The 14,890-nt window shown below is 34.5% G+C and overlaps 1 protein-coding gene across 1 annotated transcript in view; it reads left to right on the forward strand.

Annotated features, from left to right (window-relative positions):
• The window catches only part of LOC132753437 (uncharacterized), a 45,650-nt gene continuing 30,760 nt past the window's right edge, over positions 1-14,890 (forward strand). The window contains exons 1-11 of the mRNA XM_060743912.1: positions 1-8,502; positions 8,758-8,874; positions 9,376-9,495; positions 9,775-9,897; positions 10,358-10,474; positions 10,907-11,026; positions 11,313-11,435; positions 11,774-11,893; positions 12,259-12,378; positions 12,775-12,903; positions 13,267-13,386. Coding sequence (XP_060599895.1) covers positions 126-8,502; positions 8,758-8,874; positions 9,376-9,495; positions 9,775-9,897; positions 10,358-10,474; positions 10,907-11,026; positions 11,313-11,435; positions 11,774-11,893; positions 12,259-12,378; positions 12,775-12,903; positions 13,267-13,386 — 9,586 coding nt within the window. The 5' untranslated portion in view covers positions 1-125. The remainder of the gene's footprint in view (positions 8,503-8,757; positions 8,875-9,375; positions 9,496-9,774; positions 9,898-10,357; positions 10,475-10,906; positions 11,027-11,312; positions 11,436-11,773; positions 11,894-12,258; positions 12,379-12,774; positions 12,904-13,266; positions 13,387-14,890) is intronic.

The raw sequence follows: 14,890 nt of genomic DNA on the forward strand, positions 1-14,890 counted from the left end.
CCATACAACTTCGGAGGAAGAAAGTGCATCTATCGCAAATGACAGTAAAAGCACTGATATCACAGTAACGAGTCCCACAGTTACTACTCAAGGTAACGAAATAGAGGAAAATAAAACTCGATTGAATGCCACTGACTCAAGCCATAAGTAGTATATATACTGCTTCTTATGAAGATAAATACACTGCCTCAAGCGCAAGTTCTGTATCCCCAGGCAATGAAATAGACCGAAACAGTGGGGTTACTACATTATCAGATATTGAAGTAACTCAAATGACTAGCACTTCTCATAGAAATACCATAACATCAAAAGTACTTTATGTTAACAATCAATCTAATACAATGACAGATACATCATACAATTATCTTTCAAGGTCAAATAAAGAATTGAACAACAGTGAAACAACTGTTTCATCCAACGATAAAACACAGCCTGTCAAGTCCACAGTTGATTACAATACAGCAAACACTATTTCTGGTGAACGCACTGGCGACATGAATACCTCAACATTTAACACAGCAACATCATTGAACAATACTGACAATACCTCATCCATTTTGTCGATAAAAGAAACCACATTAAAAGCCGATAATACAGCAAAACTTGCGAATACGAAATTATACAATACAACCCCGAAAGAAATCTCAGAAAGTCAGAGCAATTTTGCTTCTTATTCGGGAAACAATAATCTAGGAACGGCAACATATTACAACAATGTTACGAATACAGAAAATAGGACTGTTCATTACACTTCTGCATTGGTAAAACAAAGTTCTGAATTTGAAGACGGTGGAAATGACAAAAGCACTCAATCAACAAAAGTGAACTCTTCTGAAACAAATATGAATACAAATGCTGCTGATGCTGAATTAAAACCATCGACAGTACATATCATTACAGAAACTAGAAAATCTTCTAAATTCCTGCCCGTTAGTCAAGCTGATTTGTCAACAGAAAGTATCGATAAAGAATATGTATCCTCGACAAATAATGAAACCTCTGATTTTTCTACCAGCACTGAATCTATAAAGACATCCACTGGGCTGAGTTTATCAAAAACAACTATAGTGAACATTACAAATACTGTCCATGGTGACTCATCTTCTACAGCGTACAATAGCAGTATTGCTACTGAATCATTAAATTATACATACGATATTGAAAATGCTAGCAATGAGTTCCCAATAACGACAGAAAATGTATTTTTCTCATCTGCCCTAACAACAGAAGGTATGAGTTCTAAAGCTGTGGCGTCTGTCATTGGCAAAACATCTCTAACTCCGTTTAATGACACTGTCTATGAACGCATAACAGAAACACCAAGCACAAATACTTTCGGCTATGCAGACACATCTGTGTCAAGCAAGCAAAGACAAGTGTCTACTGATAAAAGTTTGAATGTGTCCGTGGACGGATTATTTGATACTAATACAAATACAGAAACAGGAAAAAGTACTTTATTTCGCACTACTGAATCACCCTTTGTTTCAGAATTAGTCAGTAGTAACGATTTGACAAATGCCACTGATAAATTGGAAAACGCCACTTTAGTGAACAACATAAGCACTAGAAGCATGGCGACTCCAGCAAGTACGATAAGTACTGGAACTGACTCAGAGATTATACAAAACATTGAAACCAGTAGTCAAAATACTGAATCATTAAATTATACATACAATATTGAAAATGCTAGCAATGAGTTCCCAATAAAGACAGAAAATGTATTTTTCTCATCTGCCCTAACAACAAAAGGTATGAGTTCTAAAGCTGTGGCGTCTGTCGTTGACAAAACATCTCTAACTCCGTTTAATAACACTGTCTATGAACGCATAACAGAAACACCAAGCACAAATACTTTCGGCTATGCAGACACATCTGTGTCAAGCAAGCAAAGACAAGTGTCTACTGATAAAAGTTTGAATGTGTCCGTGGACGGATTATTTGATACTATTACAAATACAGAAACAGGAAAAAGGACTTTATTTCGCACTACTGAATCACCCTTTTTTTCAGAATTAGTCAGTAGTAACGATTTGACAAATGTCACTGATAAAATGGAAAACGCCACTTTAGTGCACAACATAAGCACTAGAAGCATGGCCACTCCAGCAAGTACGATAAGTACTGGAACTGACTCAGAGATTATACAAAACATCGAAACCAGTAGTCAAAATAATGATTTTAAAACGAAAGCAACAGTGACAAATAATAGCAAAACAAATTTATCAGTTACAGCAGATATAACTTTCTCTAATCCCTTGTCTTCAAATTATAATTCTACTTCAGAGCTGTTGCCAGCAAGTTTACCAAGCACTGAATATACTAGGAGCTTCGACCAAATAAGCTCTCATAAAACAGTAGCATCTGCAATTATGAGCAATGAATTAACCAAAGCACCACCGGTCGCCAACAGGTTATCAACAAAAACTGCTGAATATACATCTACACATGCTATATTAGACACTGAATCAACCTTTTCAACAGATGAAGTATATATCAACAAATCTGCAACAGGAAATATGAAAACCACTAGAATGTTATCCTATACCGAAGATGACGCATACAATAGCTCTTCTAGTGTTACAGATTACAGAATCAAGGGATCAGAACAAACAGAAAATACTGATGAAAACAAATTTATATCTACCTTTTCAATGCTTGATACATTACTAGTATCAAATTCAGTATCAAATAACATCGCGAATGACTCATCATCAAAGACAACACGTAAAAAATATATGTCTACGGAAAACATATCTGGGCATGAAACAGATAGTGATTCCAAATATAATTCATCGGCAACAACATCTGGTATAGAACCATCCAGCAATGTGCGAACTGACAATAAACAGCCAATAATATCTACGACTGAGAGTCATACAGGCTCTTCAACTATACCTGCTGGAACAACAAATGTGTTTCTCACCTTTATTAATGAAATAAGTACTGAATTTGATAAGACTCCTAAATACACAAGCACGTCTTATACGGATGATTCTACTGTTAAAACAAGAACTTCTAAAATAACTTCTTATAATACAAATATTGGCGAAGATAACATGGTGTCAAGTACGCCGTCTTTTAAAAGTAGTTCATTAATAGTTTCAAGTGAAACAGCTGATTTTTCGGATAGAACTGGATATAATACTTTAACAACAGAAGTTACTGATGTTAAATCCTTACCATCTAATCCTTATACAAAACATAATTTAGTTTCATCAACTTATAGTCAAAGCAACGCCGAAGAAGGAACCATCACTTCCGTAGGTAATGCAGAGATAAATAATAGAACATTCAGTACAAAACTAGTAACAGATAATAGCAGCGCACCAACTTCTGCTTCTGTTAGAACGGACATTACTAGTAACAATGAGTATTCGATGACTACTGGTATCAGCAATTCATCGCCTGCAACATCAGTTTCGTTCTCTACAGTTACTGTAGATGAATTAAATTTAACTACTTCCAAAAACGAAGGTGATATTTCAGTACCGGAAGTAGATTATAATGACAATATATCCACGATTTTACCACAAATGAGTTCTGATGCTACAGGTACAAAATCGTCTAAAATTTTAGAAAGGTTTGCATCACTAACTTTTTCTTACACGGAGACAAGTTCGTCAAATGACGTTTCAAATGGAAATAATGTCACATATTCAATGGCAACTCATAGTTATGTTTCACATGGAACTGACAGTACATCAACAAAAATATCTACAAATATCAATGACATAAAAACTAACACGGTGCCTAGTATCACCGAAGGCACCACAACATTGCCAAATACATCTGATCAAACTAGTTCAATAGATATATCCTCTGTTACTTCTATGGATACCATACTAGCTGAAATAACATTAGACACAATTGATACTAATTCAACTAATGAATTAAAACCAAATATTTCTATAACAAAAAATCCGTCAACGCTACCTTATGATGCCACAGAAGATATATCCACTGATGCTACTTATGGCACCCGAATTGATATTCAATCAGAAACAGAAAATATTAAATCTGTAACAAATCCAAATACCAGAAATATTACAAATTCAACTACCAAAGCCATAACTTATTCAAGCATTGTAATAATTCCTACATACAAAGAAGCAACAGATAATAGCTCCTTGACATCTACGGTTGCCGCAGTAACAAATCATACAAATATATCTTTCACTAGTGATATCAATCAAACTACTAATCAATTGCTCACATCAATTTCTGCATTAGATACTTATGCCATCAAAAGTGATCCTACTCACACTTTTGGCAATACAGACACTATTTCGATCGCTTCATCCCCGACTTCTAGAAGTGAACTAATGACTGACAGAAATAAAACGACAATGAACACTAAAACTTCAACGCACGATTTGGTCACTACAGAAAAAGCGCCAATTTCCTCTTCATACAGAACAGAAATTATTTCTACCGGTTTTGCTGTGAGCTCATTGAATGAATTAACAACTGACACTAAAACCACAAGAAAAGCTACATCTTCGAAGACATATACAGCAGACACGGCCATTACAGATGGTGTACCATCTTCTACTTCACAACATACAGGGACTATTTCACCTATCTTTGCTGGCGGATCAGCGAGTAATTTTAGAACTGGTAAAGATAAAGCCGCAACAAGTGCTACAACTTCCTCTACTTTAAACACAGTTACTGAAAGTCGTGCACCATCTATCACATCACAAAATATTGGAACTATTTTAACAAGCATTGCTGGGAACTCGGCAAATGACACTAAAACTTATACAGATAAAATGACAACAAGAAATACTACATCATCTCCTATAATTGACACAATTACTACAGATGGAACATTAAACACTTCAGACAGTGAAGGAAGTATTATCACTAGCATTCCTGGAAGTTCAGCAAGTGAATTTAAAACTGACATGGACAAGACTTCATCCAGAAGTGTTTCATCTTCTCGTGCGCCAGGTGTAAGTACTTCAGATGAAGCAATATATTTTACTTTAGACAAAAGAGCAACTATAACAACTGCCCTTCCTTGGAGCCAAACAAGTGACTTTAGAACAAATAGAGATAAAACAACAGAAAGTACTACATTTTCTTTTAAATTAGACACGACAAGTGGCACAAAACATTTTTCAGATAATATAGAAAGCATTTCAACCACCCCTGCTGTGACGTTCAAAACTGCATTAACAACTGAAAAAGATAAAGCTACAATAAACGCTACATTGGACACGGTCACTACAGGTGATGTACAATCGTCTTCTTCAAAACATACTGGAACTATTCTAACCGACATTACTGGAAGCCCATGGATTGGATTTAAAAATGCCACCACTAATACAACAAATGCTACAACCTATGCTAGTGCTATGATCACCACTCAAGATGGCAAAAGCGCTTCTTTTTCAAACAGTATAGAACCCATTTGGACCACTATCGTTAGGACCAAAGGCACGATTACTGCAGATGATGCACAATCTTCCACTTCATATCGTACAGGACCGATTTCAACCGACATTACTGGCAGATCAGAGAGTGACTTTAGTACAGACATGGCTAAAAGCACAAGAGCAAGTTCTCCATTAGACACGATAACTTTAAATGACACACCTACTTCCAGTACAGACAGTAAAGGGACTGTTTCAACCACCATTAGTTGGAATGTTAGCAGTGAGTTAACAACGGATCCAGGAAGGACCACAACAAAAGCATCTTCTACCTTGGGTTCTAACACTACAAATGGTGTATCATCTTCCACTTCACAATTTAAGGAAACTATATTATCCGCAATTAGTGGAAGTTCATCGAGTGATTTTTCAGCTAATAAAACCACCAAAACAAGTGCTACTTCTTCCATGAGCACTAAACATGACACAAGAACATCCTTTTCAGACAAGACTTCATCAACAAGTGTTTCATCTTCTCGTGCGCCAGGTGTGAGTACTTCAGATGAAGCAATATATTTTACTTTCGACAGAAGAGCATCTATAACAACTGCCCTTCCTTGGAGCCAAACAAGTTACTTTAGAACAAATAGAGATAAAACAACAGAAAGTACTACATTTTCTTTTGAATTAGACAAGACCTCTAAAAGTGGCACAAAACATTTTTCAGATAATATAGAAAGCATTTCAACCACCCCTGCTGTGACGTTCAAAACTGAATTAACAACTGAAAAAGATAAAGCTACAATAAACGCGACATTTTCTACATTGGACACGGTCACTACAGATGATTTACAATCGTCTTCTTCAAAACATACTGGAACTATTCTAACCGACATTACTGGAAGCCCATCGATTGAATTTAAAAATGCCACCACTAATACAACAAGTGCTACAACCTCTCATTTGCTAGACGAGATCACGACTCAAGATGGCAAAAGCGCTCCTTCTTCAAACAGTATAGAACCCATTTCGACCACTATCGCTAGGACCAAAGGCACGATTACTGCAGATGATGCACAATCTTCCACTTCATATCGTACAGGACCGGTTTCAACCGAAATTATTGGCAGCTCAGAGAGTGACTTTAGTACAGACATGGCTAAAAGCACAAGAGCAAGTTCTACATCTTCTCCGTTAGACACGAATGAAACTAAAACTTATACAGATAAAATGACAACAAGAAATACTACATCATCTCCTATAATTGACAGAATCACTACAGATGGAACGTTAAACATTTCAGACAGTGTAGGAAGTATTATCACTAGCATTCCCGGAAGCTCAGCAAGTGAATTTAAAACTAACATGGACAAGACTTCATTAACAAGTGTTTCATCTTCTCGTGCGCCAGATGTAAGTACTTCAGATGAAGCAATATATTTAACTTTAGACAGAAGAGCATTTATAACAACTGCCCTTCCTTGGAGCCAAACAAATAACTTTAGAACAAATAGAGATAAAACAACAGAAAGTACTACATTTTCTTTTAAATTAGACACGACCTCTAAAAGTGGCACAAAACATTTTTCAGATAATATAGAAAGCATTTCAACCACCCCTGCTGTGCCGTTCAAAACTGAATTAACAACTGAAAAAGATAAAGCTACAATAAACGCGACATTTTCTACATTGGACACGGTCACTACAGATCATGTTCAATCGTCTTCTTCAAAACATACTGGAACTATTCTAACCGACATTACTGGAAGCCCATCGATTGAATTTAAAAATGCCACCACTAATACAACAAGTGCTACAACCTCTCATTTGCTAGACGAGATCACGACTCAAGATGGCAAAAGCGCTCCTTCTTCAAACAGTATAGAACCCATTTCGACCACTATCGCTAGGACCAAAGGCACGATTACTGCAGATGATGCACAATCTTCCACCTCATATCGTACAGGACCGGTTTCAACCGAAATTATTGGCAGCTCAGAGAGTGACTTTAGTACAGACATGGCTAAAAGCACAAGAGCAAGTTCTACATCTTCTCCGTTAGACACGATAACTAGAAATGACACACCTACTTCCAGTACAGACAGTAAAGGGACTGTTTCAACCACCATTAATTGGAATGTTAGCAGTGAGTTAACAACGGATCCAGATAAGACCACAACAAAAGCATCTTCTACCTCGGATTCTATCACTACAAATGGTGTATCATCTTCCACTTCACAATTTAAGGAAACTATAGTATCCGCAATAAGTGGAAGTTCATCGAGTGATTTTTCAGGTAATAAAACCACCAAAACAAGTGCTTCTTCTTCCATGAGCACTAAACATGACACAAGAACATCCTTTTCAGACAGTGCAAGATCTATATCAACCGCTAGCGTACGGAACTCATCTAGTGAATTTGACATAGTCAAACATATCACTACATCAGACACGATCACTACTGATGATGCACGATCTTCCACTTTACATCATAGCAGTGCGAGTTCAGCTGATATATCATCGAGTGAATTTAAAAGTGATACATATCAATCCACAGCAAGTGCTACATCTTCTTCAACCCTAGATACAATCACTAATTCTGGCGAACAAATTTACACTTCAGACAGTACTACAATAATCACAAATCCCACTTCTGTGAATTTCAGTGGTAAATTATCAACTGATATAGAGAATACTGCAACAAACGCTTCATCTTCTTCTTCACTAGAGACGATCTCTACCGATGTTACACCATCTTCCCCTTTGGAAAACACAGGGACTTTTTCGAACACCATTACTGGAAGTTTAACGAGTGACTTTACAAGGGGTATGGATAAAACCACGTCAAGTGATAAATTTTCTTCATTAGACTCGGTCACTTCAAACGACACACCACTTTCCACTTCAGACAATAAAGTTTTATTTACAACCACCACTGCTGGAAAATTCAGGGATGAAACAATTACTGATGCAGATAAGACTATGAGATATACCACAGATATAGCCAATGAAATAACGACGGTATCTAACAGTCTTCCCAGTACTAAATCTGACAACAATAAAGAAACAGCAGATACGAGTTCCAGCATACCACAAAGAACTACACAAACCTCCGTTCAAGGTATTAAATGTTTATTTTTTATTAAATATTTAATATATATAAATTAAGATTGCATCGCGTTTATTATTATTAAAACGACTTTAGAACACAGACAATAACTTTTTTGTTAACGAATAATGAATGTTTTTAGTTAGTTCCCTTTCCTAAAATGTAGAAAAAGTATCTTTTGACAGATTTAGTAAAATGAAGTAAATATAAATGTCTGAATGCTATAATTATGCAATTTATGCTATCATTCAAATTGTATTTCCGAAGACATAGATGAATGTGAGAATAATCCATGCAATCCAAACTCGTTTTGTGTGAACACCATTGGAAGTTACAGATGCGAATGCCAACAAGGTTTTAAGATGAACGATGGACAGTGTCTTGGTAAGTGTCAATCAAAAGAATTAAAACATTTTGCATTAATTATTAATATCAAGAATTCTGACAGAAGTTGTATGATAAGCAATTGGAATCACTTCCAACTACAATAAATTATCAAATTATTTAGTCATGTCCAAAAATTAGCTAGTTTCAATTGACAAACAATTCGTACAATGCTTCGACATCTTGGCATAAAAATATCTGTACGGAAACAAACACAGCGTGACACAACACCGTGGCGAACATTAATTTGCTCTCACATGTTATTCCATCTTTGATATTTGCGCTCACAGTTCCTGTATTTTAAAACTGTGAATAAAGTTATGATTTCGTTGAAACTTAAAGGTAGTTCCTAAATTACTTGATGCTTCTTAGAAAACGTTAAATCACAGCGTTATGTAATGTCTATTAAGTTATAACAAAATATGAAGAATATACTTGTAAAAATGTACAATGATATTTTCACTTTATATTTATAAAATTATTGAGAATGGTTTCTTTTAGATGTCGATGAATGTGTCGTTGAGGATGTTTGTATGGAGAAAGCCACTTGCATAAATACGGACGGCAGTTTCAGGTGCATGTGTAATGAAGGTTTTAAGCAAGTACAAAATTTATGCATAGGTATATATAATTATTATTATTAATTGTCTGTTTAAACATGATTATTTTATACTGTACTGATATGCTTATTGTCAGTATCAAGTTTTTTGTAAAGGTCAATTTAAGTAAAACGTTTTTAAAACCAACACTTTGACGTAATGTTAAAGCATACAATTTATACAAAAGCATTTTTTCTGTATTGTTCAATATTGCAAGAAGACCTGCGTGTTCATAATTTTGTGGTGTGGTGAGAGTTGCAATTTGAAGTTTAGCAATAATGTTGTGGCGTTTATTTGACAGACATAGATGAATGTTTCGAAGATGAGGGCGCATGTCCTGACAATTCTGACTGTATAAACATGAAGCCTGGTTATGAGTGTTTGTGTCGTGCGGGATATTCCACAGTAAACGATGAATGTATAGGTAGGGATTTGGAACTTTTTCCTGTTTGTCTTAAAAGCTACAGACTCTGCCATTTATCATTTGATAGACGAAATACTGAGTGCCAAATTTTGGTGTAACTTGAAATAATATTTTCATTTACGAGAGTACCTGAACATTCGCTTAAGTCGGGATTTAACTTTATTTGGTGCTCCTTTATCTAAAAAGAATTTTAAAACTTGTTTAGTTCAGTTCTAACGAAAGTGATTCAAATCAAGTGCGATCTTTTAATAAAACGTCATAAATGATTATATAATGGTGATAACGAGACAATCAATGGGCACCATGTTTTCCAATATTCTTTTTTTTTTAAGTTAGTTCCCTTTCCAAAATGTAAAAAAAGTATCTTTTGGCATATTACTAGTAAGTAAAATGAAGTAAATAAATGTCTGAATGCTATAGTTATGCAATTTATGCTATCATACAAATTGTATTTCCGAAGACATAGATGAATGTGAGAATAATCCATGCAATCCAAACTCATTTTGTGTGAACACCATTGGAAGTTACAGATGCGAATGTCTACAGGGTTTTAAGATGAACGATGGACAGTGTCTCGGTAAGTGTCAATCAAAATTAAAACATTTTGCATTAATTATTAATATCAAGACTTCTGACAAAAGTAGTTTGATAAGCAATTGGAATCGCTTCAACCACAATAAATTATCAAATTATTTACTCACGTTGAAAATTAACTAGTTTCAATTGACAAACAATTCTTACAATGCTTCGACATCTTGGCATAAAAATATCTGTCCTGAAACAAACACAGCGTGATTCAACACCGTGGGCGCGAACATTTGCTCTCACATGTTATTCCATCTTTTGATATTTGCGCTCACAGTTCCTGTATTTTGAAACTGTGAATGAATAAAGTTATGATTTCGTTGAAACTTAAAGGTAGTTAATACAAAAGAAGAATATACTTGTAAAATGTACAATGATATTTTCACTTTATATTTATAAAATTATTGAGAATGATTTCTTTCAGATGTCGATGAATGTGTCGTTAAGGATGTTTGTATGGAGAAAGCCACGTGCATAAATACGGAGGGCAGTTTCAAGTGCATGTGTAATGAAGGTTTTAAGCAAGTACAAAATTTATGCATAGGTATATATAATTATTATTATTAATTGTCTGTTTGAGCATGATTATTTTATACTGTCCTGATATGCTTATTGTCTGTATCAAGTATTTTGTAAAGGTCAATCTAATTAAAACGTTTTTAAAACCAACACTTTGGCGTAATGTTAAAGCATACAGTTTATACAAAAGTATTTTTTTCTATATTGTTCAATATTGCAAGAAGACCCACGTGTTCATAGTTGAGTGGTGTGGTGAGAGTGGTAATTTGCATTTGAGCAATACTAGTAATGTTGTGGCGTTTATTTGACAGACATAGATGAATGTTTCGAAGATGAGGGCGCATGTCCTGACAATTCTGACTGTATAAACATGAAGCCTGGTTATGAGTGTTTGTGTCGTGCGGGATATTCCACAGTAAACGATGAATGTATAGGTAGGGATTTGGAACTTTTTTCCTGTTTGTCTTAAAAGCTACAGACTCAAAAACTGCAATTTATCATTTGATAGACGAAATACTGAGTGCCAAATTTTGGTGTAACTTGAAATAATATTTTCATTTACGAGAGTACCTGAACATTCGCTTAAGTCGGGATTTAACTTTATTTGGTGCTCCTTTATCTAAAAAGAATTTTAATACTTGTTTATTTCAGTTCTAACGAAAGTGATTCAAATCAAGTTCTATCTTTTAATAAAACGTCATAAATGATTATATAATGGTGATAACGAAACAATCAAGGGGCACCATGTTTTCCAATATTCTTTTTTTTGCAGACATCAATGAGTGTATGACTAGCGGAATTTGTCCTTCTAACTCCCATTGCGACAATACTGATGGAAGCTATTCTTGTTCTTGTTTCCATGGATACCGACAAATAGCTGGAATATGTTTAGGTAAATGATAAGCTCAAACATTTGATATGATGGGTTAATAACTGTTGAAGTGAAGACGAAATAATAAAGAAAAAATACAAAGGAGAGAAATGATTAGTACATACAGTTGTTTAACTGCTCATTTACAAATATCATTAATAATAGCAAACTCAACATTAATCAAGAAGTAAAGTTAGTTGTCCATGCACAGACTTTAACTGACATTCAATTTCCGTGGCCATATGATCAAAATGATCACGTATAAACATGTTTGTGTTAATTACTTGTTAGGTAACTCTCCAAAGTAAAACATGAGTTCCTCTTATTATGTTTAATGAACTAAACTGATCTATAGGACTATATTTTTCACGTTTTTGTGTCATTAGATATAGATGAATGTTCTACGGATGTATGTGACGCAAGTGCGGTATGTGATAATAGTCCAGGGTCGTATTCATGTGGCTGTGTCACTGGCTTTGTCATGGAGGATTCAGGCGCATGTTTAGGTAACCTAATATTTAAATCGTGTTTGTAATGACAATTAGATGTAACAAAATCACGTAATTCCATACATTTTCCCGAGTTTACCAAATAGTGTCATTCTCAAACCAAGAATTTTTAAAACAAGTTCACGTTGTGTGTTTTTATTTTTTTTGGTATTTTCGAGGATGCCTTTGACTTAAATAGTATTCCAACTTTTTTTTATAGAGCTACAGGTACATAAATCTCCAATGGTGTCGTTGTTTGTAACTTAGAAAACATAAATACTTGTACTCACCTAATATGATAATAAACATAATATCTTAAAGACAGGTAGTCTTTCGAATTAATTGAATTAAAGCAATTCCAAAATTTGAAGCTATGATATTGTAAATTTAATGCTTGTATATTTTTTTTGAAAGACATAAACGAATGTGAGCAGGACGATAACCTATGCGGTGATCACGAGACTTGTTCAAATGAGCAAGGTTCTTATATGTGTTCATGTAAAGATGGTTTCCATAGAAACAATCACCAGGGAATTTGTGTTGGTAAGTTTTATTCTAAATTTTCTATCATATACATGTATTTTAAAGAAATTGATACGTAATATGATGTGGAAAAAGTGTTGGTTTTTTTTTTTTTTTTTTTTTGGGGGGGGGGGGTGGTAAAATTAAGCATATGAATTTAGTCATAGGTCTACTTTTGGACCTTCAAATATTATGTTAATTTATAATATTTCATTTTGGAACAAATGCATAAACTTTTTTTTTCAGTTCCCTATTTTACTTTTCGAAATGTCCGTTCATACATACTTTTCTTGGAAAACATGATTCAAAGAGAACGAGTGATAGATCCATATTATGTAATTTGCACATTATTTTACTTTATGCAATTGTTCGGCTAATTTCTAGATATAAATGAATGTGCAGACGACCCATGTCCAGAGAATTCTGACTGTATCAACGATGAAGGCAGTTTTAGCTGTTTATGTCGACAAGGATTTTATAAAACTGCTCCGGATATTTGCACAGGTACATGATAGCAATTTCTTAAGTATGATTTACCTCCCCTGATTTTAATTTCTCTTTTTGTACCTGAATAACCAACGCAGATGAAAGTTATTTTTCTTTTTTTTTCAACGGCAAAAAGACAAAACTAATAAAATAAAAGAAATATTTTTAGGGGTATTGATTTATTTATTTCAGTCTGTAAGTTAGTTTCTAGTCCAAATACTTGAACTGTACTGGCATGCGAGCAGTTCCCGTACAAAAATCGTAGTTACTTAAACATTATTTTTTATTACGCTCACTCACCAAAATTTCAATGTTACACATCGATATTCAGCTCGTCACCCAAATCATGGAAATTCCATCTTGTTCTAAACATAGAATAACCCTTAGTTATGAGGCCTCATATGGGGTACCGAAATTATCCATTATTTTGTATGAAGAGAAGTAGTTCCCGTACATAAAATTTAACCCATTATAATTATACAATTTTATTATATCGGACCTATTTTTCATTTATAATTGTTGAACAGACCATTTTCTAAGAGATAAATAGATGTAATTCCGGAAATAGAAAGTAGACTAAACGCATGTATCTATTACCCGGTACCATTACCCCCAACGCATTCACATGCGATGGCATGCTTGTATGCATGATATTTTACGCATCAAAGCCATAAAATTATTTTATATAGTAATATTGGTCAAAATTCTGATAATTAAACAAGTTTTCATCACATTGCCTTCTTATCTGTAAACAGGTGGTATAAGTGGAAAACCCTTTAACATGCCTCACGTGTAAGTATGTTTGCGCATGCGCGCAAGAACGGAATCCCCCGGATAAAACAAGGTCACGTTTTGACAATGCACAGGTGAAAGTGATTTAAAATGAGACTTTTTATACGTACTGCCGAACTGACATTTAGATTTTGTCTCGTTTATGTATCTGCTTGATTTGAAATGAATTTTTGAAGAATGCATGTAAAAATCAAGCGTTTAAATGAAAAATACGGGTACTGCTTCTGTACGGGAACTGCTCGCATGCCAGTATTGAGCAGATTTTTTGATTTAAAAAAAAATAAAAAACTAGAAGCATCCTTACCGTATACAGTAGAGTTAGAAGTATCCTGTTACCAGAAAACATGTCATTTTAACAGAAAATGACGGTTATATTAAATGTCAAAATTTTACGTAGTTGATTGTGTTTGGTCATAACTTTGTCATTCATTCATAGATGATTTTTGCAATAATTGAGCATAATAATAATATATTCTTTATTCTTTTAACACTTATACAGTATACCATGCAGTTATTTGAAGTAGTAAAATGTCATGTTCTTTTGGGGGGAGGGGAGGTGACAATTGCCTGTTGTCAACATATATTGCTTGGGTTCTAAGTGTTTGACTCTATAGGGAGTGATCATTCTTATTTAATTGGATAAGTTGAAAAGAGTAGGTCTTGGACCAACAGCCTAAAGTTATACACGTGTAGAAACATTGCACAGATACACCAGTCTTCCTTTACTGAC

This window comes from Ruditapes philippinarum, unplaced genomic scaffold, assembly GCF_026571515.1.
Source record: "Ruditapes philippinarum isolate M1 unplaced genomic scaffold, ASM2657151v2 ctg3_1_1_1_1, whole genome shotgun sequence".
NCBI classification, from domain to species: Eukaryota; Metazoa; Mollusca; class Bivalvia; order Venerida; family Veneridae; genus Ruditapes; species Ruditapes philippinarum.